This window comes from Enhydra lutris, unplaced genomic scaffold (assembly GCF_002288905.1).
Source record: "Enhydra lutris kenyoni isolate GAN:26980312 unplaced genomic scaffold, ASM228890v2 scaffoldscaffold12, whole genome shotgun sequence".
NCBI classification, from domain to species: domain Eukaryota; kingdom Metazoa; phylum Chordata; class Mammalia; order Carnivora; family Mustelidae; genus Enhydra; species Enhydra lutris.
Genome location: NW_019154096.1, coordinates 50,134,970 through 50,159,780, shown reverse-complemented (window position 1 = coordinate 50,159,780; position 24,811 = coordinate 50,134,970). Strand labels below are relative to the sequence as shown.

General features: G+C 43.8%; 2 protein-coding genes across 7 annotated transcripts in view; one reads left to right on the top strand and one right to left on the bottom strand.

Moving 5' to 3' along the window:
• Positions 1–4,570, bottom strand: part of LOC111145174 (ubiquitin domain containing 1) — a 52,369-nt gene extending 47,799 nt beyond the window's left edge. The window contains exon 1 of the mRNA XM_022499883.1: positions 4,356–4,570. Within this exon, the coding sequence (XP_022355591.1) occupies positions 4,356–4,425 (70 nt within the window). The 5' untranslated portion in view covers positions 4,426–4,570. The remainder of the gene's footprint in view (positions 1–4,355) is intronic.
• A 706-nt stretch (positions 4,571–5,276) lies between these two features.
• The window catches only part of LOC111144824 (MMS19 homolog, cytosolic iron-sulfur assembly component), a 32,909-nt gene continuing 13,374 nt past the window's right edge, over positions 5,277–24,811 (top strand). For 3 of the 6 annotated variants that reach the window (XM_022499327.1, XM_022499325.1, XM_022499323.1), the window contains exons 1-8: positions 5,277–5,400; positions 18,653–18,701; positions 21,039–21,139; positions 21,901–21,986; positions 22,598–22,672; positions 22,903–22,972; positions 23,350–23,478; positions 23,569–23,630. In XM_022499327.1, coding sequence (XP_022355035.1) covers positions 5,289–5,400; positions 18,653–18,701; positions 21,039–21,139; positions 21,901–21,986; positions 22,598–22,672; positions 22,903–22,972; positions 23,350–23,478; positions 23,569–23,630 — 684 coding nt within the window. In that variant the 5' untranslated portion in view covers positions 5,277–5,288. Of the gene's footprint in view, positions 5,401–18,652; positions 18,702–21,038; positions 21,140–21,900; positions 21,987–22,597; positions 22,673–22,902; positions 22,973–23,349; positions 23,479–23,568; positions 23,631–24,811 lie in introns of those variants that run through there. The other 3 variants (XM_022499326.1, XM_022499329.1, XM_022499328.1) reach the window with 3 other exon arrangements.

The window sequence follows — 24,811 nt, the reverse complement described above, 5'->3', positions numbered from 1 at the left end:
GGGTGGGGGGGTTGCACGTTCCTTTTGTTCTGGACATGCTAAACTGAGAAGCCCTTTACACATCAAATGTGGTACGTACCAGCAGAACATACAAGGCTAGAGCTGAAGAGGGTGGGTTGAAATTATGAATGTGGGAATCACCAGCTGTATAGCAATACATTGTTGTATGTGTTGTCATACAGGATTTCCATGTATGATCACGTGTAATGTGCATGAGTATGTTTATTATCTCCCCCACCCCTAAATTGTAAGCTCCATGTGGCCAAGGACCATGTCCGTTCACAGCCAGCAAGGTGCCTGGCACTCAGTAAATATTTACTGGGCAAATGGAGAAGTTGCTCAGTTACTCCCTCAAGAATAGCCACAGCAGCCCACACAATGAGAAGCGACTCTCTTGCAACTACAACACCAAGCCCAACCAGCTCAAAACAGGGCCCTGGGTCTGTCCGCACCTGGCTTGAGATTCCAGAACGTAAGTGGATACTCCTGGCACATCACAGAGTCAGACAGTTGGGTTTCAGCCCTGCCACATTCTCAAAGGGTGGAGCTGGGCAAGAGACTTGCCTGTTCTACCACCTCGCTTTCTCCCTGGGGTGGCTGGGGGAGGGCCTGCCTTACCCACGGCAGGGGCAGAGATAGAGCTACTCAGGGTATATGTGCCGGCAGGGGGGAGCCCCCTAAATGAGTAAATCCCCAAGTATTCTCTGAAGCATGTAAGGGCCACCCAGCACCTGAAGGGGGAACATAGTCCTTCTGGGGATGCACTAGGAATAACAGTTAAAAAATAAAAAAGAGGGGTGCCTGGGTGGCTCAATGGGTTAAAGCCTCTGCCTTTGGCTCAGGTCATGATCTCAGGGTCCTCAGAGCTCTCTGCTCAGCAGGGAGCCTGCTTCCTACCCTCCCCCCCACCCCCCGCCGCCGCCTGCCTCTCTGCCTACTTGTGATCTCTGTCTGTCAAACAAATAAATAAAATCTTTAAAAAAAAAACAAAAAAGAATGATAATCACAAACTTTCTAGCTAGGCAAGATGCCCTGACTAATGGGCATCATGTCTCCACTTTACCTGCCAAGTGACTAGGAAGACAGAACTATCGCCAAAGGGTGACATAACAGGGCATAGGATTTCAACTCAATAACTTCGCAGTTTTGAACAGTTGTCTTTGTGAAGATGATGAAACAACTCTGATGATCTAGTACAAGCCCACCCCTTTCTGAGATACTGAAAGTGTGACCCGAGAGAGGTTTGCGGACTTGCCCAGGGTCACCCAGCCACAGACCCGGGACTAGAACTCAGGTTCTAGCTCTCTATTGGTGGTTTCTTCCCATTACACCAGCGGCAAAGGAAAGGTAAGAGTTACCAGGGGAGCTGGGGGTTTTTAGGCATTAGTGTTACAACATCAAACTATGTCTTTGTCAAAGGGTAAGCTGCAGATGTTATAGGAATGCCAGGTGCACGCTGTGAAGTTAAGAAGGATTCCTTCCCTCATACCAAACTTGTCATCCTACAGAGTTCCCCTTGGCTTTGGACTTTATGAATAAAGCTATTCATAGGGGGACCTACGGAACTGAAAAAATGATACACTAGCAGGTAAAAAAAATCCAGATATGTACTTCAGTAAAATATTTACATGAAAAATTCAGATGCTAAGATATAGTCGGGTTAACGTTCTAAAACCAACAAATATTGAGTGCTTCCTCTGTATAAGTCATTGTGCTAAGTACTGAGTGTGTGTGTGTTTGCACGAGCATATGTGTACACGTATGGCTAGATGAGCGAGGGTGAGAGACAGACACGTAAGGATAAGACAGAACCCAGGTCCTCAAGGCTTGCAGGGTAGTTGCTGATACAAGACTGTAAACATCAAAGAAATGACTAATAATATGGAGAAGATAATTGTTAAGTAAGTGGCATAATGTGCCTGCAGGAGTTCTCAGAAAGGGGGGAGTTGGAATTGTCAGGCAATGTGCTTCTAGAAAGATACTGGATTTGAGACGAACCTTGAAAGGAAGAAAGGCTCTTGATAAGAAGGGGGGAAATGGCAAAGCGCAAACACTGGTGGCCTTAATTCAGGGAAGAGAAAGAAATCACGCCTTAAAAAAGGACTGACCAAATTGAACAGCCTTGAAAGTTAAAGTTCTTACAGAACTGGAGAGGTACAAAAAGATTTCTAAACAGGGGCACGTGGCTGGCTCAGTCAGTAGAACACACAACTCTTGATCTTGCGGTTATGAGTTCAAGCCCCATGCTGGGTGTAGAATTTACTTTAAAAAAAAAAAAACTTAAAAAAAATTCCTAAACATAGAATTATAGGGTTCGAAACAGGTTAATTTAACAAACATCTTCAGGGGAGGGGGGAACAGTGCAGGCATTGGATGAATGACTGAAGATGAACTTGCCTTTGGTGGGAAACTAAGTTCAGCTTGGGAGGTGGGTTGAACTTGAGATGACAAGGGAGTGAAGCAGAGTGGAAGGGGCAGGTTTGTACGACTTTCCAAGGAAGACCAGCAGGTCCCAGTGGCTGACTGCCTGGGAGGCAGAGAAAGTCAGCAGAGAGACATCTCCAAAGTATCAAGTTAGGCAGCTGCAAGAATGGAAGAGTAAAGGGAAGTTGGCTGAGGGGAGAGATGCAGAGCTTGCTTTTAGAAGTGTTGAATCTGAGAATAACTACATCAGCGTGTCCAGTGGGCATTTACTGATACGAGTCTGGAGTTTGACAGATAATAGTTGAAGATACAGTGTACAGGTTTCCCAGTGGATATAGTTGTGGGACTGAGTATGATTTCTCTGGTAGGGAGTAAGAGAGGGGAAAAAAAAAGAATGTCAAACTGAACCATGGGTGTGTACACAGCTAGGAGGTGATGTGATGGTGAGCAGCAGTGATCAGAGAAAACCAAACCAAACCAAACCAGGATAATCTAACATGGAGAAAGGAAGGGGGGGGAAGAGTTTCAAGTATGAGAGAGTTGTCACCAGCAAAAAATGCTACAAAATCAATCATGTGGACTGAGCACATAAATAATAAATATTCGTTGAATAAATGAATGAATGAAAGAAAGAAAGCCCTTGGGTCTAAGAATCAACTTTCCTCAGTCAGAATGGCCAGGGCTGCCAAAAGGTTTTCCAGTGTTAAATTTACCTCCTCCCTCCACCCCCAGAAAAACATGTTTCTTCTTCCACAAGTCATCCTGTCCACCACACAGACATCCTTCTCTGCTTCCCCCACTTTTCCCCTCATCTTCCTTCCCAGTTTCCACAACCCAAGCAACACACCTTCGGTGTCAAAGGACACAGGAAATTCCAACTAGAGTTTCCACTTCATTAATAACTATGCCTGTGGCTCCTCTTACATAAAGGGATATGTAGCAATTGAGTGGAAGAGGAGACTGCGTTCTAGCCCCAGCTACACTACTAACTAGCTGTGTGTCTTTGGGCAAGTTGTTCAACCTCTCTGGATCTGGGCTTCTACAAAGAGAGGAGGAGTTAGTCTATCTGGACTCCTGATCTATCTGGACAAGTTTTGAAGGTCCCTTTCAACTCTGAAGTATACGATTTTTATCATTCTCAGAAGGTCCTTGCAACACCCTCAGAGAAGGAAGTGAGTACAAGACCCGGGGAAACGAACGCCAGACCTCTTCCCAGGGCGAAGCGCCAGTATTGGAGGAGTGTACCAAGAAAGTGAGAAGACGCTGCCCGGCCCTCGTGGATCACCAAGGAGCAGATCCCATCCCCAAGGCTGGGAAGGATCCCAACAAACCCGAGCGCGATTCCCACCCCACACCCCACCTTTTCTAGACTCCAGACAGCCGGGAGGCTCTAAAAAGCCCTGCGGGAAAAATAAAGATTTCTTTCCCAGAGTCCTGCGCTGCTTTTGCCAGTTGGATTCCGGCAGACACGATCTGCAGCCCGATAATGACACAGACAGTCTCTGGAAGAGCGACAGTTCTCGCTCGCTCCGAGTTCTGGGGATGACTGGCCGCCCGCGCCGTGCCCCGACGGGCCAGCCTCCGACCCCGACCCGGCTGCCAGACCAGCGGCGCCCCCGTCCCAGGCCCCCCTCCCCTCCGCCGGCCCCGCTGCGGTCTGCAAACATTTCCTGCCCCCGCCCCCACCCCCACTCGGAGCTTCCCAGTTGGAGCGAGTTGGGCTCGCAGCCGGGTCAGCGCTCGCAGTTGCCCCAACTCGGCTCCCCCGGCCACCAGGGCTGGGGAGCGGGCCCCTGTCTGGCTCCGGAACAGCCATCTGGGAAACCCTGGCGCCAGGAGCCGTGGGAGGTCGCTTGGGAAGCCCAGCGCTCGGGCGAGGAGGGGGACAACTGGCGAGGCGCCCGTGGCCCTGCTCCCTTCCTCGTCGTTACCTGCTCGCTTGCGGGGGTGTCCCGGGGCGGCCGGCCTCTCCCGGCGCTGTCTCCCCACGCAGTTGCCCATGCTGGCTCTTCAGTCGGGCCCCATGCACCGGAGGCGGCGGGCTGGTCGGCTGCTCCGCGCTTCTGCCCCGGACGGCGACGTCCCGGGTCAACGGCTCCTGCCTCCCCGCATCGGGCGCTCCTCGATCTTCCCCCCGGGGGCGCGCTCTGCCCGGGCGCCGGCTTCGCCACAAACTTTGCGGGCGAGGGGAGTTAGGGAGGGGGCCGATTCCCCACCACAGTCCCAGGTGGCCGGGCCAGGGGGGCCCGCGACGGTGCCCGGCCGGAGACCAGCTCCGCTGGAGGGGCGGAGAGAGGGGGCGGGCACCTCCGCAGCTACTCCCTGCTCGCTCGGGGCTCCCAGCTGGGGCCGGCCCCCCGGAGCCTGTCACTCACCTGCCTAACCCCGCCCCAGCCCGGCCCAGCTCCGGGCCGCCGACTCGCGGTGCCCGCGCCTCCGCCGCCGCCCGCCCCAGGTGCGCATGTGACCGACAGCACCGCCCCCTCGGGCAGGGCCTGATTTTCTCATTGGTTTCCCCCAGGGTATGTACCGCCCCTTGGCCCCACCCAGCCAGGTACCCGCCCCGCCACCCGTCTCCCGGGGAGCCGGGCCGGGAATTATTCGCCCTCAATGGCCCCCGGCTGCGTGCCCAGCAGCCGCCTTCCCTGCCCGCGCCACCGCCCCGACTCCAAGCCCCGCCCCTCGGGGAGGGACCGTCCCATCCCTCCCTGGAACTGCCTGGCCAGGAGCCGGCAGGCACGTGATCCAGGGAAGCGCCCCGCCTCTTTAACCTTCGCCAGGCGATTGGCTCAGGAGGCGCGTGCGCTCAGAGGCCCGTCCCGTGCCACCGCCCACTTCCCCTCCCACGGTCTCTGGTTCGCGTCATGGCCGCCGCCGCCGCTCTGGAGGCGGTGGCGCCTACGGGCGCACTGTGGGGCCTCGTGCACGACTTCGTCATGGGTCAGCAGGAGGGCCCCGCTGACCAAGTGGCTGCAGGTATGGCAGACGGCGCCGCGCGGCTTCCGCATGGGGCAGACAGGAGGGGGCGGCCTCAGTACAGCCGCCGGGCGGGAAGGGAGTGAGGAACAGCGGTGACTTTGAGAGATGGGTCTGGGGCTGGTTGTGAGCACCGCATGCTTAAGAGCCGTAACAAATGGAGAGTCGCTTGCATCTTCCTTAAAGCGCCTTTACGCCACTCATCTTAGTAGACAGTCACTGTGCTCCAGCTGGGGTTAGAGAGTCATTACCGAGTCACAGATGAGGAAACTGAAGCCCGGAGAGGGCAAGAGACTCGCACATCAGGCAGGGGGTGCAGCTGGGACTCAGCCCCAGGTCCTCCAGTCCAGAATCTGGTACTCCCGCCGCTAAACCACGTTGTTTGGCGGAGGTTGACGTGAGAAGCGGCATCTTCCGCGGCATCAGCTTTAGTCGCGTGGCATGTTGGGGGTGGCCGCGCGGCGCGATCTCTGACTGGCTGTCAGAGGAAAGAGGAGGGGAGAAGCCAGTCTTGGGGGGGGGGGAGTTTGAGATGTCTCGTGTATGCTCCTTAAGACTTTCCCTCCGTTTCTTGGTAAAGTTCTTGATTAATTTGCTTCGTGACTTTTTTATGTGGTGTTTGTTTTTATCTTTCCCCCGATCTCCAGTTTCCTGCTTTTGACCAGTTAAGGGATCTCTCACTTCTCACAGCTTATCTAGGATTTGAGTAAAACAAATTCCAGATTTCCTTGGGAGTCAGAGACTTCACTCTTTTAGGGGAAAAAAAAAAAATCTAAAAAGTTGAGTGTTAGGAGGCCTTCAGACTTGTTTACGTAATAGAATACGAAATTATCTCGTGAATACAAATGCGTTTTGTCTGTTTTTGGAAATTTTGCGTGCTTGGGAAAAAGTAAAAGACATTTCTCTTGAAAATTGAACACCCTTTTAGAAATGTGAGAAATGAATAAAGGGAATCTGTGAGAAAATGTAGTACTTTGGCCCTTAGCAGTTCCACTTTCATTCAGTCATCCCACCATTATTGAACACATATTTTTCTCCAAACACGATACAAAGCAATAGGAGTGCAAATACAGATCAGACTCGATCTGTGCCCACCAAGAACTTTTACTGTGGTGGGAAAGTCAACCATGCAAACAAATAGTATTACCACATCTTAAAAGGGGTTATATGGGGTATGTGCAAGGTGGCAAGGAAGCATCAAAGAGCAAAAAGCCTGATGCTGTCATTCCACCAAATTTTAACTTCTTACAGTTTTATATAGTACGTTATCAATGCCATTTTCCCCAGTGTTTTATTATGAAAATTTTCAAACATACAGCAGAGAATTTCATAACAGGCACACCTACACACACCACCTAAACTACCATTAACATTTTAATATAACTTGCTTTGTCGGGTATCTTTCCATCTATTTAGATTGCAGATATCAGTACACTTCCTCCTAAATGCTTTGGTAGGTGTATTATTAACTAGAGCTTGTTTATAGTTTATTTTGGTATACAATTTATATTCAGTGAAGTGTACAATCTTAAGTGTAACTTTCACTGATTTTGAAAAATGCACCCGCCTACCCCCTACTGTTATAGCAATGCCATTTGTAACTATTCTTTCACATTTATACATTATGAACACAATAATTTTGGAATTTTCAAATTCAAAACTTACTTGACAGCATGGATAAGGACTGCCAAGTACTATAAATACCTTTGTAAAATTTATATTTTTTAATGCCTGAAAAAAATGACCTAAACTATTGTCTAGTTTAAGTTTAACTCAGCTCAACTAAGACTGTAACATTAGCCGCGTTGTAATTTAGCCCTCTTGACTAGGAAAGGAGCTTGGTAGTAACATAAAGTTGAAAAGGTTTGGTGGAGTTGGATTATGCATAAGCTTGGATTCGAGGCAGAGGGATTTGAATGAGCTATTGTAGGTAATAGAAATCATTGTAGGGGCGCCTGGGTGGCTCCGTGGGTTAAAGCCTCTGCCTTCGGCTCAGGTCATGATCCCAGGATCCTGGGATCAAGCCCTGCATCGGGCTCTCTGCTTGGCAAAGAGCCTGCTTCCCTTCCTCTCTCTCTGCCTGCCTCTCTGCCTACTTGTGATCTCTGTCTGTCAAATAAATAAATAAAATCTTTAAAAAAAAAAAGAAGTAGAAATCATTGTAGATCTTTGAGCAGGGGAGTCATATAATGAAAGCAAATTTGAGAAGGATTAAATTGATTTTCTCAATCTGAGATCACAGCCTAGTTAAGGTTTTGAAGGCTGACAGAGTTTTGAAGCATTCCCAGAATAAGATGTGCTTTCTAATCCAGCATGAGTCTAGTTTTGTTAGCACTAAAGCGACCAGCTTTCTTTTCTTTTTTTTTTTTTTTAAAGATTTTATTTATTTATTTGACAGACAGAGATCACAAGTAAGCAGAGAGAGAGAGGGAAGCAGGCTCCCCGCCGAGCAAAGAGCCTGATGTGGGGCTCGATCCCAGAACTCTGGGATCATGACCTGAGCCGAAGGCAGAGGCTTTAACCCACTGAGCCACCCAGGTGCCCCACGACCAGCTTTCTGTTCAGCCTCTCACAGCAGCAGCGTGTCCTACAAGTTGTATATGCAGAAGGAGCACCCTGTAATCACAGGCAGCTATGACCAACTTTGTTTTGCACCTTTGCCGTGGAATTCCTGAAGAAAGTAGGTGTCAGGTGTAAAGGTACAAATGGTGGAAGAGAAATGACCCAGTAGGCTAAGGCTTAAAGACGTAAGGAAAAAAAAAATTTATTTATTTAACAGAGCATAAGCAGGCAGAGTGGCAGTCAGAGGGAGAAGAGAAGCAGACTCTCTGCTGAGCAGGGAGCCCAGTGCCGGCCTTGATGCTGGGCCCAGTCCCAGGACCCTGGGATCATGACCTGAATCTAAGGCAGATGCTCAACCAACTGAGCTACCCAGGGGTCCCAGGGTTAAAAACTTTTCATTCTAGCATTCAAAGGTTGCCACTACCTGGCCCCAGCCCTTATTCTTAACCAGTCCCCTCCTGGACCTTCAGTGCCAGGCAGCTGCCTGGATTTGCTATTCCCTGAGTGTTTTCCTTCCCACTTCCTTTTGCTAACTCCATCTTACTAAAGTTAGACCTCAGATTCAAGGCCCAGCTTGAGAGCTCACTGCCTGCCCCCCAAGTGTTTCCTGATTACTCTAGCCAGACATCATCTCACACTTCAAAATCTTTGTATTTATTTCTCAACCACTCATTTATTAGCAGACTTGTTCATAAGCCCTCATTTATTAGAAGACTTGTTTAGTAGCTCTTCTGTATCTCTCTCCATATCCTATCCTATGCCTACCACCCGAGTCTCCTGGAGACTAGCATAAGTAAGTATGCAGTAAAAAGCTGTGTAAGTGAATGGAATGAGAGATGTTGAAGGAAGAATCTGTGGAATTTGAGGCCTAAGTAGTTACGGGGCTTGAAGGAGGAGGAGGCTTCCAAGATGACCCCAAGCTTTTGAGCCTAAGGATGAGCAAAAGAGAAGTTCTTTGTCCAAAAATGGAGGTTGGGAAGGAAGCTGATTTTGAAGAGTGTGAGGTTTGGACATCTTGATAGATATAAATTTTCTTCCTTTCCTTTTTTCCTTTTCCTTCCTTATTTGGATTTTCCTTCCTTTTGGTCTTTATTGTATTTTCCCACTTTCGTGGGAGACCACTATTCCTGAAACCAAAAGGCTGTTAAGGAACAATAAAACAGTTCTGAGAAATGTCTGTGGCATCCTCAGCAGAAAAGGCATTTTTGAGAGCTTGATTAGAACTGATTGGGATTTTTCTGTCTCCTGCTCCTTCACATCCTTCCCCCTTCCTCCTTGGGCTGCTCCAGATTCTCAAGAGGCTGCAACTCCATCAGACAGAGGTCTGATTGTGCATTTGTCAGTCTCATATAAATACTTCTTTGATGACTCCTCAGTGTTCCACATGAACTGGTGCCCTGCTGAGGGAAGTGTGGGTAGTTAGGAGGTGCTAGTAGCTCCATTTTTAGAGAGTAAATCTTGGACACACTGGAAAAACTTAGGTGTACTTATGTAGGGAAAGAAACTTAACGCTTGTTTTTCCTTAATGCCAGTGAGACTACCTTTAGGAAAATTAACTCCTTATTATCTTCTTTTATCCCAGGAGTCCAAGTGCATAATTAATGATATTTCCAGATATTTAGGTATTTTTTATTTGGGAGAACTTACAGTGTTAGAGAATGAATCACTTAAAGTTAGTGATGGATGGTTCATAAACCCAGGAATTTTATTCCTTTTTTATGCTAAGTCTCTGTTTATATCACTATGGTAACACTGAGCTTGTTAATGCTATGATTGTTTTAAATGTCTTTCTGCTCCAACAGACTGGGTTCCTTATGAGCTCTCTGTCTGTATTTCTGTCTCCAGGCCTAACCCAGTACCTGATTTATAATAGGTGCTTAATAAATATTGAATGAATAAATGAAAACAAATACACATGACAGTTTTGTTAAAGTTAAGGAGAAACACAGTAGGGGATTATTTGATTTTGATTATTTGATTATTTGATTTTTTGAAGGAGGGCTTCACAAAAGAGTTGACATTTTAGCTGGGTCTTGAAAAATTGAATTTTGACAAAGGCCGGAAAGAGGCATTTCAAACATTGCGAACATTTATAGGATTAAGGATATGGAAGAGCTTGATATGTTGGGACATGTGACTGAATGATAGGAGTCATGACAAAAGGTGAAGCTAGAGGTGATTTGGGGGCTAAATAGTGAAGGACATCAAGCCAGGGATTCAGGTCTTAGGCAGTAAGGAGGAAAAGGAGATTGGTGGGCAGAGAAGTAATTGTGCATTTTAGGGAGGTAATTCTAGGTAGAATGTGGATGAATTAAAAGGCCTTTTTTAAAAATTGAGGTAATGGGGCACCTGGGGGGCTCAGTGGGTTGGGCCTCTGCTTCGGCCCAGGTCATGATCTCAGGGTACTGGCATCGAGCCCTGCATCGGGCTCTCTGCTCAGCAGGGAGCCTACTTCTCCCTCTCTCTCTGCCTGCCTCTCTGCCTACTTGTGATCTCTCTCTCTCTCTCTGTCAAATTAAAAAAAATAAATAAAAAATTGAGGTAAAGTTCACTTTAACCATTTTAAGACTACAGTTAATTGGCTTTTAACATTCATGATGTTCCACAACCATCACCGGTATCCATAAATTCCGGGACATTTTTTTTAGTACTCCAAAAAGCAGAGGATTGTTGTTAAATACTCTGGTTATAAGGATGAAAAGGAAGGGTCATATTTAAAAGACATTTCTGAGGCACCTGGGTGGTGCAGTTGGTTGAGTGCCTGACCCTTTTTGGCTCAGGTCCTAAGCTCAGGGTCATTAGACTGAGTCCGATATCTAGCCCTATGCTTAGCGCAGAGTCCGCTTGAGACTCTCTCTCCCTTATTCTTTGCCCCTCCTCCCTGCATGCACACATGCATGCTCTCTTCAAATAAATAAATCTTTAAAAAAAGAAAAAGACATTTCTGAGGTAGATTCAACAGAACTAGAATAAAATGTTATATTTAGTTACCTTTGTGAAAACATCCTCAGAATATTGATTCTAGTTTTTTGCCACCATACTTACCATTTTCCTTTCTCTCGTTTATTATTGTATAACAGCTATACAGCTAATACAACATCTCTTCATTTTTTCCTAATTTTGTATTACTTTTATACTTCACTTGTATTTTATGTTTGTGCTGCATTAATTCAAGACAGGATCCTTATAAAAAGTGCAGACCAAAGGTTCTGCCAGGAGAGTTCACCCATGTACTGGGATTCGAGGAATCTCATACAGATGGGGGTTTATTTGTAATTAAAAGCAGACTGTTGGGGTGCCTGGGTGGCTCAGTGGGTTGGGCCTCTGCCTTCGGCTCGGGTCATGGTGTCGGGGTCCTGGGATCAAGCCCCACATCGGGCTCTCTGCTTGGCACGGAGCCTGCTTCTCCCTCTCTCTCTGCCTGCCTCGCTGCCTACTTGTGATCTCTCTCTCTCTCTCTCTCTCTGTCAAATAAATAAATAAATAAATAATTTTTTTAAAAGGCAGCCTGTTTCATAGTACTGTATGCTTCATGATGAAGAAGTCTTTTATTTATCAAATTTGAGGTAATCTGTAGGAGAGGAAATTGACTAGTAAGGGATGTGGGGGAACTTTGTCCAGTGGTGAAAATAGTTCACATCTTGATTGGGGTATTGATTACTCAGGGTGTATGTTTGCTAAAATGCATCAAGTTATACTGTTAATATCTGTGCATTTCACTATATGTAAATTATACCTCATTTTTAATGAAAAAATTAGAGGCAACTGAGTGGGACTTATTAGGTCCTTGTTTTATAGCACTTAGGTATTTCCAACAGTGGACACTAGACCAGCATCCACAAAAGTCTTTGATGGTGTTGCTGGAGAACAATGATGATTCAGTGATGTTCTTTGCTAGTAACAGTTGTCAGTCCTCTATAGCTTCCTATGCACAATTGCTACCTCTGTGGCCACTACTGAAATTTAGTGTTTAGATAGGGTTTTCAGTAGAGTTTCTTGCACTTTGTTTGGCCAAGAGGTTCCAAAAGACACCCTTTTCCACCTTCCTAAATTGTGCAGTACTTTTTTATAGTGTATAACCCAGAAATGAGTATTTCCATTCACTTTAATGTTGCCATTAAGGAATTGGGTACAGAGTCCAACTGTCAGTTCCTTGGTTTGTCCTGTTAGTCTGGCTGTTTTCCCTTCCCCCACCCTACAGCCTGCACATTTTTTCCCTTAGCTCTTTCTCAGGAGCAGGGGCAGCAGCTGGGCCTTCCACACCCTGGCACGAGCAGGGCTAAGAGTGCCTGATGTCTAATTGGTGCCAGTCACGAGCTATGAATCCTGACTAGACAGCACTCCTTCTCTCAGTCGGTTTGGACTTACTCTAGTACTAGAGTGAGCCTCTACCCAGTTCTGCTCTCAGCTTTGTTCTGAGACCACAGACTTAAGGAGTTTTCTCAAGCCTCTTGACTCTAGCTGAAGTCTGGTGTTGGTGAGAGCTAACTTATTAGGTCCAGCATTTGGAGTAAGGTGGGCTCGGAACCCATCACAGGCTGCTGGAAGGAATTCCCTGATTGCCACACCTTATTGAGCTAGAACTCCTCTCTTTTAGTCAAACCCTTAGGAAGATTGCTAACCTTTTACTTTTTGTTTCTTTCTTGAGAATATATCCTAAGATGGTCCTGGTGGATCTATGTGAATTATTGTTGTATTGTTAAAAATGTATTTATTTATTTATTTGACAGAGAAAGAGATATCATAAGTAGGCAGAGAGGCAGGCAGAGAGAGGGAGAAGCAGGCTCCCCGCTGAGCAGTTAGCCCAACATGGGGCTTGATCCCAGCACCCTGAGATCATGACCCGAGCTGAAGGCAGAGGCTTAACCCACTGAGCCACCCAGGTACCCCTAAAAATGTATTTTAAAGGGATGCCTGAGTAGCTCAGTCAGTTAAGCATCTGACTCTTGATCTCAGCTCAGGTCTTGATCTCAGGGTCGTGAGTTCAAGCCCCACACTGGGCCCCACACTGGGCTCCACACTGGGCACGGAGCCTACTTTTTTAAAAAAATGTATTTTAAAAAATAAATAATATGGGACACCTGGGTGGCTCAGTCAAGCATCTGCCTTCGGCTCAGGTCATGATCCTGGGGTCCTGGGATCAGGCCTGCATCAGCCTCACTGCTCAGTGGGGAGTCTGCTTCTCCCTCTGTCCCTCCCCACTGCTCATGCTCTCTCTCACTCTCTTGCTCAGGTATACTCTTTTTCAAATAAATAAATAAAATCTTTAAAAAAATAAGTAATATATTCACATGGTGCAACCTTTAAAAGGTACAAAAGGATATACAGAAAAGTCTCCCTTCTCTCTCAACATGGAATGCAGACTGTGACAAATGACTCTACTGTGATACTAGTATCTACTGTGTCCTCGCTAAAGGCAGGAAACTGCAAGGCTGAAGACCAATGCCGCACTCTGCTTCTAAATCTGTTTCTCTCAGAGGTTGACAATTCTGAAAATAATTATAGCTATACTAGGTTGAAAAATGAATAAAAGGTAGATAATAGGAACCAGATTTCTCACTGTCAGAGAAAAAAATTACAAATAAGAAAGAAAAGAAGTAAGGAGGGAGGCTAGAATGGACCCTGTGGTCCTGAATTAGAGCTGGAGACTGTAATATGATTTTATGTTTACTTTAATATATATGGATAGAAAAATAATGAAAGATACTTATGTAAACATAGGTTAATATGTATATATATTTCCCAGCTCTCTCTAGAGGGCCTAGGAGCAGTGGTATCCCAAGCACACCCAGGTCTTGGTTTGTAATACCATTTCCCAATAAAAGGAACCAAGGCTTCTTGAAGAAAAAAATGAATTCTACAGCTGGAACAAAGAAATTACAGGATGAGCCAGTAGTATTTTGTAGTGCTAAAAAAGTAAGAAAGTACTTAAAAAATAAAATGATGAGGCATCTGGCTGGCTTAGTTGGTAGAGCATATGACTCCAGATCTTGGGGTCATGAATTAAATAAAGCCCCATGCTAGTGCAGAGATTACTTCAAAGAAAAAGAAAGAAAGAAAGAAAGAAAGATAGATAGATAGATAATGGGCTGGCTGCATTTCAATAAAACTTTATAAAAATAAATAAATAAAAGGATGGGACAAGAGACACCTAAAAACCTCCCCATTAAAGATAGAATGATTTCGAACAGTAAAATAACCTCGTATTGGATTAAAACCTGAAGTGTAAATATACATTAGTCTATGCTGATGTAAAATAAATGACTGAATAAATAAATGGGGAAAAGAAATGAATCTTCCTTACAGAATAACTCCACATAATATAGGTAGGTATATAGATACTTTTAGGAAGTGGAGCTTAACTTCTGCTTCCCCCGTTGAGTGTTAAGTGGGGCTAAGTGACTCCCTTCCAAAGAAGAGAGCATAAGAGGGGTGCCTGGGTGGCTCAGTGGGTTAAGTCTCTGCCTTCGGCTCAGATCATGATCTCAGGATCATGGGATCGAGTCCCGCATTCGGGCTCTCTGCTCAGCAGGGAGCCTGCTTCTTCCTCTCTCTCTGCCTACTTGTGATCTCTCTCTCTCTCTCTCTCTCTGTCAAATAAATAAAATCTTTTTTTTTAAAAAAGCATGAGAAAGGAATAATAACTATAATAAAATAATAACTAGAGGGGCGCCTGGGTGGCTCAGTGGGTTAAGCCTCTGCCTTCGGCTCAGGTCATGATCTCAGGGTCCTGGGATCGAGCCTCGCATCGGGCTCTCTGCTCAGTAGGGAGCCTGCTCCTCCTCTCTCTCTGCCTACTTGTGATCTCTCTCTCTGTGTCAAATAAATGAATAAAATCTTTAAAAAAAATAATAATAATAATAATAATAACAATAACTATATAGTGCAGAGACGTGGCTGACACTACCTTGACCAAACGATCAGAGTTAAAATTACCAGTAAGTCTTACTGATATTTTGTACTCCTGGTATGGTATGATATAAGATGAGAAGGGCACTTCACCTCTTTGCTATTCTTCTCGAAACCCATGACCCCAGTCTAAACATGAGGAAAACATCCAATACACCCAAATTGAGGGACATTCCGTAAAGTACTTCTTTGGGATATCAAGGTCATAAAGAAAAAGACTAAGAAACTTTTACAGACCAGAGGAGACCAAAAATTTACGATGGCTAATTGCAATGTGGTATCCTTAACTGGATCCTGAGACAGAAAAATGACATTAGTGGAAGAACTGGTAAAATCTAAATACAGCCTAGAGTTTAATAGTCATATACCAATGCTAATCTCTAACTCTAAAATTATTCCATAATCAAACATCTGTTTTTTAAAGATTTATTTATTTATTTATTTGACAGGCAGAGATCACAAGCAGGCAGAGAGGCAGGCAGAGAGAGAGGAAGGGAAGCAGGCTCCCTGCTGGGCAGAGAGCCAGACACGGGGCTCGATCCCAGGACCCTGGGATCATGACCTGAGCCGAAAGCAGAGGCTTTAACCCACTGAGCCACCCAGGCGCCCCAAACATCTGTTTTTTAAAAAACACCTCTCAACCCCCTAGCTATCCAGTGTCCCTCCTTAGAGACAACCAATATTACTAGTTCCTTTTGTCTTCTAAGTGAATGAATGAATGAATAAATGCAAATAGAAACAACCCTCCCTCCCATTAAAAACAATGCTGCCCACTTAGTAATATATATACTATTAATGTACACTGCCCTACCTTTAGACATGTCCCATTATCAGTGTGTGTGCACATACACATTCAGTCGTTCATACATTATTTTTCTAACTGGCTGCAGAGAATTCCATTGTATTGATATACTATAATTTATCTAACCCTTCCTTCTTTCCTTCCAAGATTACCTACTTACTCATTTATTTATTTGAGAGAGAGACAGAGTGAACGAGAACACAAGCAGGGTGAGGGGCAGAGAGAGAAGCAGACTCCCTGCTAAGCAGGGAGCTGGATGTGGTGCTCCATTCTGAGACTCCGGGATCATGACTGGAGCAAAAGGCACATGCTCAACCAAGTGAGCCACCCAAGCACCCCTGTTTAACTGGTTTCTTACTGGTGGCCATTTGTTGTTTGAAGTTATTTGCTGTTATAAGTAACTCTGTAATGAATAACCTTGTACATGAATTATTTAGCACTTTTGCAAGTATATGGGATAAATTTTTAGAAGATTCCCTGGATTAAAGCGTATGTACATTTGTAATTTTTATTAAAGACATTGTCAAATTGCCCTCCATAAAGGGTTTGTGCCAGTTTATACTCTACCTACAATATAGAAGACTGCCTATCTCTGCATACCTTCACAAAACATGGATGTATTAACAAAGTTTTTTTATCTCTGCCAACCTAGTATGTTAAATACAAAGTTTTTATATAGTTTAATTTGCATTTCTGGGGTGAATATGGGTATCTTCTGTAGAAAGCCGGTTCATTTTTTTGTTTTGTTTTGTCCATTTTTAAATTCCTTTTAAAATATATGGTATGTTCTTAGTTTCAGAGGTAGAGTTCAGTAATTCATATTCGCTGTGTTTATAATACCCAGTGCTCATTATATCACATGCCCTCCCTACTACCTATCACCAAAGTCACCCCATCCCCCCACCCTTTTCTTCTCCAGCAACCCTCACTTGGTTTCTTTTCTTTTAAGATTTTATTTATTTATTTGAGACAGAACACAAGCTGGGGAGAGGGGCAGAGGGAGAGGGAGAAGCACACTCCCCACTGAGCAGGGAGCCTAAAGAGGAGCTCAATTCCAGGACCTTGGGATCATGACCTAAGCGGAAGGCAGATGCTTAACTGAGCAACCCAGGCGCCCCTCTCTATTTCCTATAATTAAGAGTCTCTTATGGTTTATCTCCCTCTCTGATTTTTTGTTTTATTTTTCTCTCCTTCCCCTGTGCTCTTCTGTTTTGTTTCTTAAATTCCACAAGTGAGTGAAATCATATAATTGTCTTTCTCTGATTGACTTATGTTGCTTAACATAATACCCTCTAGTTGCATCCATGTCATTGCAAATGGCAAGATTTCATTTTTTGATGGCTGAGTAATATTCCTGTGTGTGTGTGTGTGTGTGTGTGTGTGTGTGTGTGTGTGTATCACATCTTCTTTATTTATTCATCTCCTTGTTGATCTTTTTCTCATTGATTTGTAGAAGCTCTTTATATGTTGTCAAAAAAGCCCTTTGTTACAAGAATTGCAAATACGTTTTCCCAGTTGGTCTTATGATGTATTTTTGTTTGTTTGTTTTTGCCCTGCAGAAAGTCCACTTTTTTTTTAATGTAGCTGATTTTAACTAGTCTTTTTTTTTTTTTCCTTAATTAAGGCTTCTGAGTTCTATGTTATACTTAGGAATTTTCTCATATCTTTTTTTTAATCCATTTGAAAAGTTTGCTTTGATGAATGATTTTTTTTTTTTAAGATTTTATTTATTTATTTGACAGAGAGAGAGATCGCAAGTAGGCAGAGAGGCAGGCAGAGAGAGGGGAGGAAGCAGGCTCCCTGCGGAGCAGAGAGCCCGATGCGGGGCTCGATCCCAGGACCCTGGAACCATGACCTGAGCTGAAGGCAGAGGCTTTAACCCACTGAGCCACCCAGGTGCCCTGATGAATGATTTTTAGCCAAGACTTTTTTCCCAAATATTTACCCAATCATTCCAGCACCATTTGTTGAATAGTCTGTTTTTTCCTATTAATTGAAGTAGGATTGAATAGAATCGAAATAGGAAAAATATGCATTTGTATCTCTTTCTGGACTTTATTCTATTTCTGTACCATTGATTTCTTTGTTTAAATATGAATTCATACTATACTGGTTGTCTTTTGTTTTTTTACTTTTGCTCTAGAAATCTTCAAGTATATTCAAAAGTACCGCACAAAAAAGTACACACTAATTTAGTTATTGTGACTTTATAACAATTTTTTAGTATCTGGAGGTTCCACCTTCCCTCCTGCCCCCATTGCTCTTTCAGAATTTGCCTAATTATGTTATTTTTTGCACTTTAACTTTAGAATAAGCTTATCTAGTCTCTCCCAAAATAAAACTTCTACCAGTATTTTTACAGGCATTATCCTAAAATTATTTTGGGAGGTATATCATCTTGGAGTCTTTCATGAATATGACATGCTTTTGATTTGTTCGAATTTTCTTTTTTTATTCTTCACTGGTTTTTTAAAGTTTTCACTTTTCAGATTTTTTTTTTTTTTTTTTTTTTTTGAGTTTATATCTAGGTATTTTTCTCTCTCCCTGCTCCCCTCCCCCCCCCCTTTTTTTTTTGCTATGATATATAAGGATTTTTTTTTCTTGAGACCATTTTACAGGGTATTGTGTGTATATATATGTATATGTGAGGGTTCTTAATTTCAGAATATTAATTTTGTACCCAGCTACCCTTTTGAATTATTTTACTTGTAGTATTTTTTCAATTATTTCTCCTGGATTTTCAAGGTATACAGTCATATTATCTACAAATGATATGATTATTTCCTTTTTAGTTTTTACAGTTGAAGTGGCATGTTTGAAGTGTTTTAGTAATACCTCGCATGTAGAAGGGGCTCTTGGCAAGAGTAGTTGGCCCCAAAGTACAAATCCTAGGGTAGGCGGAAACATTGGTAATTAGAGCCTTTGAACCCTAAGATTGCGTTTTGTTTTTTCATGCTTTTTTTCTTTTGTTTCCTCTAGATGTGAAATCTGGAAGCTATACAGTGTTGCAAGTGGTGGAAGCCCTTGGGTAAGAGCCTCTGTTGTTGAGCGCCCTTCTCTAACCCTGCCTGTGCACTCTGAAAGGTTATTTTGTACACTCCTGCTTTCCTGGGGCTGACTGGTCCTGAATTTCTCCTCTGTAGCCCAACACCTCCCTTTCTTATCAGTACTTCAATCTAAGCCTGTGTTTGTCCTAAAATAAGTTTTATGCCACCTGACTAAAGTTCCTGAGGAAGTGTTGGAAGTTTCTGGATCAGCCCACAGGTGTGGGGTGAGATGGGTGGTTGAAGGCCATCAACTGTTAATTAGAGCTGGGATTCCTCCTGTGCTTCTCAGAAGACCCACCTGCCCCATAGGATTCTGGTCAGCATGGCTCTGACTCAGAGCTGCTCCTGGGCTCTTCCTGGGGAGTTGCCAGGAAGCTGACTTTGCCCCAGATCTTCATTATAGGAAAAGCCTTGGAGAAACAGCTGGAAAATCAGGATTAAAACCAGATATCCAAATACCAGAGGAAGTATGTTCTTGTAGTCTGATGTCTGCTTTTCTCCTATTTTATACTTGGTAGATCATCTGTATTGACAAGTCTTGTTTGCAAAGGTTGTTAACTGTCACAGCCAGCTTGTCTTCTGAAGCAGAAAACTAGAAAATTGGGAGGGTAGGGTGGAATGTAGGTCACTATTATGCATCTTTCCCACATAAGAGACCATTTGGCCTTTCTGCACATGTGGCCTTGGTCCATTTAAAAAAAAAAACAGCTTTATATATATGATATATGTAATTTAAATATGTAATTCATATCAATTTTTATATATGATATATAGAATTCATATATTACAAAGTTCATTTTTTGTGTATTCTTGTGCAACCCTTACTTCAATTTTAGAACATTTTCATTGCCTCAGAAAGAAACTCCATGCCCATTAGCAGTCAGTATTCCCTCCTCAGCTCAGTCCCTGGTAACCACTAATTTACTTTCTACCTCTGTGGATTTGCCAGTTTTCAAAATTTCATATAAACAGAAACATACAACATGTAACCTTTGTGACTGGTTACTTTAACTTAGCATAATGTTTTTAGAGTTTATCCCTGTTGTATCTCTTGTGAGTACTTCATTTCTTGCTGAAAAATAATCTGTTAGATGAATATACCACATTTTGTTCAACAGTTCATCCAGTGCTGGTTATGGGTTGTTTCCAAATTTGGGGTATTCTGAATAATGCTGTTATGAGCATTTGTGTACCTTGGTCCATTTTTAAATGCACAGTTTTCTACTTCTGAACAGGGTCCTTTCGGCGAGATCCTATTCTAGGGATCCTGTCAAGGGTGATTTTATTTTTGCCCCTTTATCTCTAGTTAGAGATATCCTTATCCTTGAGATTTCAGTCAAATGTCCTGGTCAGCTCTCCTTCAGAGATCTTCTACTACATACAATTACAGTTAGATTTCTTCTAGTATGTTTAAATGTAATCTATATAAGAGCTATTTTAAAATAAATCACCTTATTGGCTCAGTCCAGGTTTTCCCATTCGACAATCTTAAATAGTTAAAACCTTTATTCTGAGCATCTTACTTTATAAACTTCTAGTTATAAAGAATTTTTTTTTCCCCTAAGACCTTGGTTGCTCTCAGCATTTTTCCCTTAGCAATAATATATTTATTCTCTGTTTTGGTAGAAGTTGCAGCTGCCCGTCATCTGTTGAGCTCTGTGGGTAGCTGCTAAGCTCTGTCTCGGAGGAATGTCACTATCGTGTAAGACTAAGCCCAATGCCCAGTCAGTGCCTAGAGATGGATCCTTCTGTTGGCTGTGGTGTCAGATGAGCCTCTAATGAATGCCAGCTCAATCTGAGGATTGGCTCTTTAGGCTCTGGCTTTACTATTATCTGTAACACTAGGCACCTACAGAATACCTTCCTGGGCTGGCTTCTATGCCCAAGGGGTGAGTGTGACTAATTTCAAAATACTTATTCCTTCAAAAGTTTGGTGGGGCACCTGGGTAGCTCAGTTGAGTATCCGACTCTTGATCTCAACTCAGGTTGTGATCTCAGTGTTTTGAGTTCAGTCGCTGTGTTGGGCTCCACCTACTTAAAAAACAAACAAACATGGGGCTCCTCTGTGGCTCTGTCATTTGAATGTCTGACTCTTGATTTCAGTTCAGGTCATGATCTCAGGGTGGTGAGACTGAGCCCTATGTCAGGCTCCATGCTTAGCAGGGAGTTAGCTTAAGATTCTCTCCTCTCATTCGCCCTCTCCCCCCACTCGTATGTGCGCATACTCTCTCTCTCCCCTAAATAAATAAAATAAATTTTTTTTTAAAAAGGTATAAACAGGGTTATGTCAGGCTCTCTCTATCCTTACTTTCCCCCAGGTCCTCTCTAGAAAATCCAGAACCCCGAACTCGGGCACGAGGAATCCAGCTTCTGTCACAGGTGCTACTCCAGTGTCAGTCCTTGCTCCTGGAGAAGGAAGGTACTGGCATCACTAGTAGGAGTGTCTTCCTGGATTGCTGAGCCAAGGCCTTCCTTGTCTATTCAAGCCAACTTTACAGGGAGGGAGGAAAGAAGGGAGGACCCAAGGAATCTGTGGACTACTAATTCAGCATCTTCATTCCTCACTGGTATATGTGGCAGAAATGATAAGAATCGGGACTGAAGACACTGGGATTTCAAATATAGCCTTGGACATTTTTTTCAGTGTATCTTTCCCTCTCTGTAAAATGGACAAAGTAGTGCTTCTTAGATGGAGTGGAAAAGTATGTAATGCTTTGAAGTCTCAAGGAAAAAAGCCAAAGACTTAGTTTTCTTCTATAGCATAGTAGGCAAACCACAACCTGTTTTTATAAATAAAGTTTTATTAGCCTATAGCTGCACCCATTTATTTACCTCCTGTTTATGTTGCTTTTATGTTACAGCAAGTTGAGTGGTTGTGACTGATACTTTGTCCTGCAAGCCTAAGATATTTACTCTCTGACCCTTTGAAAAAGTTTGCCAACTCCGGTTCTGTAGAAGGAAGTTCTGGGGTAAAAGTGGGTTCAACTGTGGACTTATGTGAGAATGGATAATAAAAGATGTTCACATATTTTCCTAACCAAGGCACCCTCTAATGGGAGGGCATGGGACTTATCTGTTAGTGAAGGAGAAAATTTGTAGTGAAGCCCAAACAGGAACAGCCTTTACAGACTTTAGGAAAGAGTCTGTGTAAAATAATGGCTACATTTCTGGTCTGTGCAGTGGTACACCTGATCCTGTTTTATGAGAACCGGCTGAAGGACCATCATCTTGTGATCCCATCTGTCCTGCAAGGTTTGAGGGCACTTGTGAGTTCTCCTTTTTCATTACATACTTTGTTTGCAGAATCCCTTTTCCAGTGAATTTTGTCCTTGTCCTTTTGGGGGTGAGACTCCCAAGTGCTAAGGAGCAAATGCCCAAATGTGGGACTAAACTAGTGTCAGCTAACTTCACTTCTGTTTATAGTCTAGAGAGTAAAAATATTCTGTGGGGGGGGCGCCTGGGTGGCTCAGTGGGTTGGGCCTCTGCTTTCAGCTCAGGTCATGATCTCAGGGTCCTGGGATCGAGCCCCGCATCGGGCTCTCTGCTCAGCAGTGAGCCTGCTTCCCCCTTTCTCTGCCTGCCTCTCTGCCTACTTGTGATCTCTCTCTCTCTCTTTCTCTCTCTCTGTCAAATGAATGAATAAAATCTTTAAAATATATATATATATATATTCTGGGGGGACTGGAATTCAGAACCAAAGTGGAAGGAGCTGCAGAGAACTAATCAGATTGAGGAAAGGGACCACATTTCACACTCTTAGCACAGTTTCCTAAACCTGGATGTTGTGTTTCCCACTGTAGCTAATTAGACCTCTTTTGGGATTGTCTTCAAGGCTGGAATTCCCTCCATGCTCACACATCTCTTCTTCTCCCCCCAGAGCCTGTGCGTGGCCCTGCCTCCAGGGCTGGCTGTCTCTGTGCTTAAAGCTATCTTCCAGGAAGTCCACGTCCAGGTGAGTGAAGACAGTCACTTTTATATTCTCTGTCTTCCAGCTCTGACATATATGATAAGGATTAGGTGGCAAAAAACTACTGCCTTCTAAGTCCTGAACTTTTAGGTTCATCTTCTGTTTGTATAAAGAACACTGTCCACTTAGAGATTGTGAAGCAGGAAGTAGTTTTGGCCGCTTAAATACTCTTTGAGCACTTTCTTTACTTAGTTCTGGTCTCTTCCACCCCCAAGTCTCTGCTGCAGGTAGACCGACATACAGTCTACAGTATCATCACCAACTTCATGCAAACCCGTGAAGAAGGTAAGAGGTGGGGCTCTTTGGCAAGTCTGAAAAGCAAGCACATCCTTTTTCACCCCATTACCAGGACTCTTGTTTAGCCTGGAAGTCATATAGGAGACCTCACACTCTGAAACGAATGAAGGGAAACTGAGAGGTCCACTCATTTCCAAGTAAAGGAGTGGTAGAGTTTGGGCTAATATTTTAAATTCTTACCTCTAACAGTTATATATTGATACACATCTCTTCTTCACTGTGTACTCTTGGAATAGGAAAACAAAAAATGTCTACTCTGGGAGGCAGCAAAGGTGGCATAGCGATAGTAGAGGGAGAACACAAGCCAGAAGAAAGGCCAGCTTTCTATCTCAAGGGAGGGTAGTGACCTATTCTTTCCTCCCCAGAGCTGAAGGGCCTTGGAGCTGACTTCACCTTTGGCTTCATCCAGGTAATGGATGGGGAAAAGGATCCCCGAAATCTTCTGGTGGCTTTCCGCATCGTCCATGACCTCATCTCCAGGGACTATAGCCTGGGTACGTCCATATAGCCTTGAATTAGCTGGTTAGGGCATGTCAGATGAGTGAAAATTATAATTTGATCTCATTGTTTCTCTGTTACCTTAGGGCCCTTTGTGGAGGAGTTGTTTGAAGTGACGTCTTGTTACTTCCCTATTGATTTTACCCCTGTAAGTAGCCCCTTTTATTCGTTCATTCATTTGTTCATTGATTCATTTGAGTATCCTTGAGTCCTCCTGTGAGTCAGGTCCAGTTATCTAGGCACGGAAGGGACATCAGTGAACAAAGGAGACAATCCCTGCCCTCATGAGCTTACGTTTTAATAAACTGGGCACTGGAGAAGCATTTGCCATCGGAGGAAGGATTCAATTCAGTGGGTATTTGGGGGCTCCTTAAACTCCTTAACAGTGTGCTTAGTGGTGAGGGCTACAGCATTGTAAAACATGGTTCCTGCCCTTAAAGGCTGAAACATTTAAGTAACAATACAGGATTTGGGACCAAAACAATTGGTGGTATAGCTGTTCAGAGAAGACCAAGTTCAGTGTGAGCTAGAGTAGTCAGGAAGGACTTCACAGATAAGATGGGATTTCAGTTCGTTTCCGAGGAATGGTAGGATATAATCCTGGAGTCTGAGGGATGATCTCAGGCAGAAGAAACAAATTGACAAAACAAAGAAGACCCAGTTGGGCACAGTATATACAGCATGCTCTGACCCCCTTGGGCCTTCCTCCCACTCTGCATCTTGATAATCCTTCTACTTTCAAAAACTCAAGAGTCTCACCACTGTATGGATAGGCATGGGTATGTGTACTGCAAGCATTAGTGGTTTCAGAGAAATGAAAGGAATTAAATCACAGCACACCAAATAACATCTGAGTATTGACTTTCAGTGTTTTTAAAGTTACACAGCCATCTTGGCCACAGGGAATTGCTTCCTAGCTTATTCCAGTTGACACCATGGTTGTTGGGGCCACCTCTCTTCTAAAATTCTCTTCATCTCTTCTGTCGTGGTCTTCACTACTTCTAACTCGGAAGAACTTAATGTCTTTTGAAATCTCGAAAGCTCTTTATCAGGCCACCAGGTTTCTCTGTTCTTGCTTTTTTGTTTGTTTTGAAAAGATAATACGTTTATAGGATCCAAAATCTAAATGGTGTAAAAAGCTGAAAAATATATCTACCATCATTTCTTTCTCTGTTGTCAACCAGTTTTTATCAATTATGTCTGTATTTTACAGAGCTTTTCATCCATATATAAGCAAATGCTCCCCTACCCCTCCCAGTGGCAGCATATGAATACACTTCTCCTGTACTTGGCCTTTTCCACTTTAGTATACCTTGAGAGATTACTCTG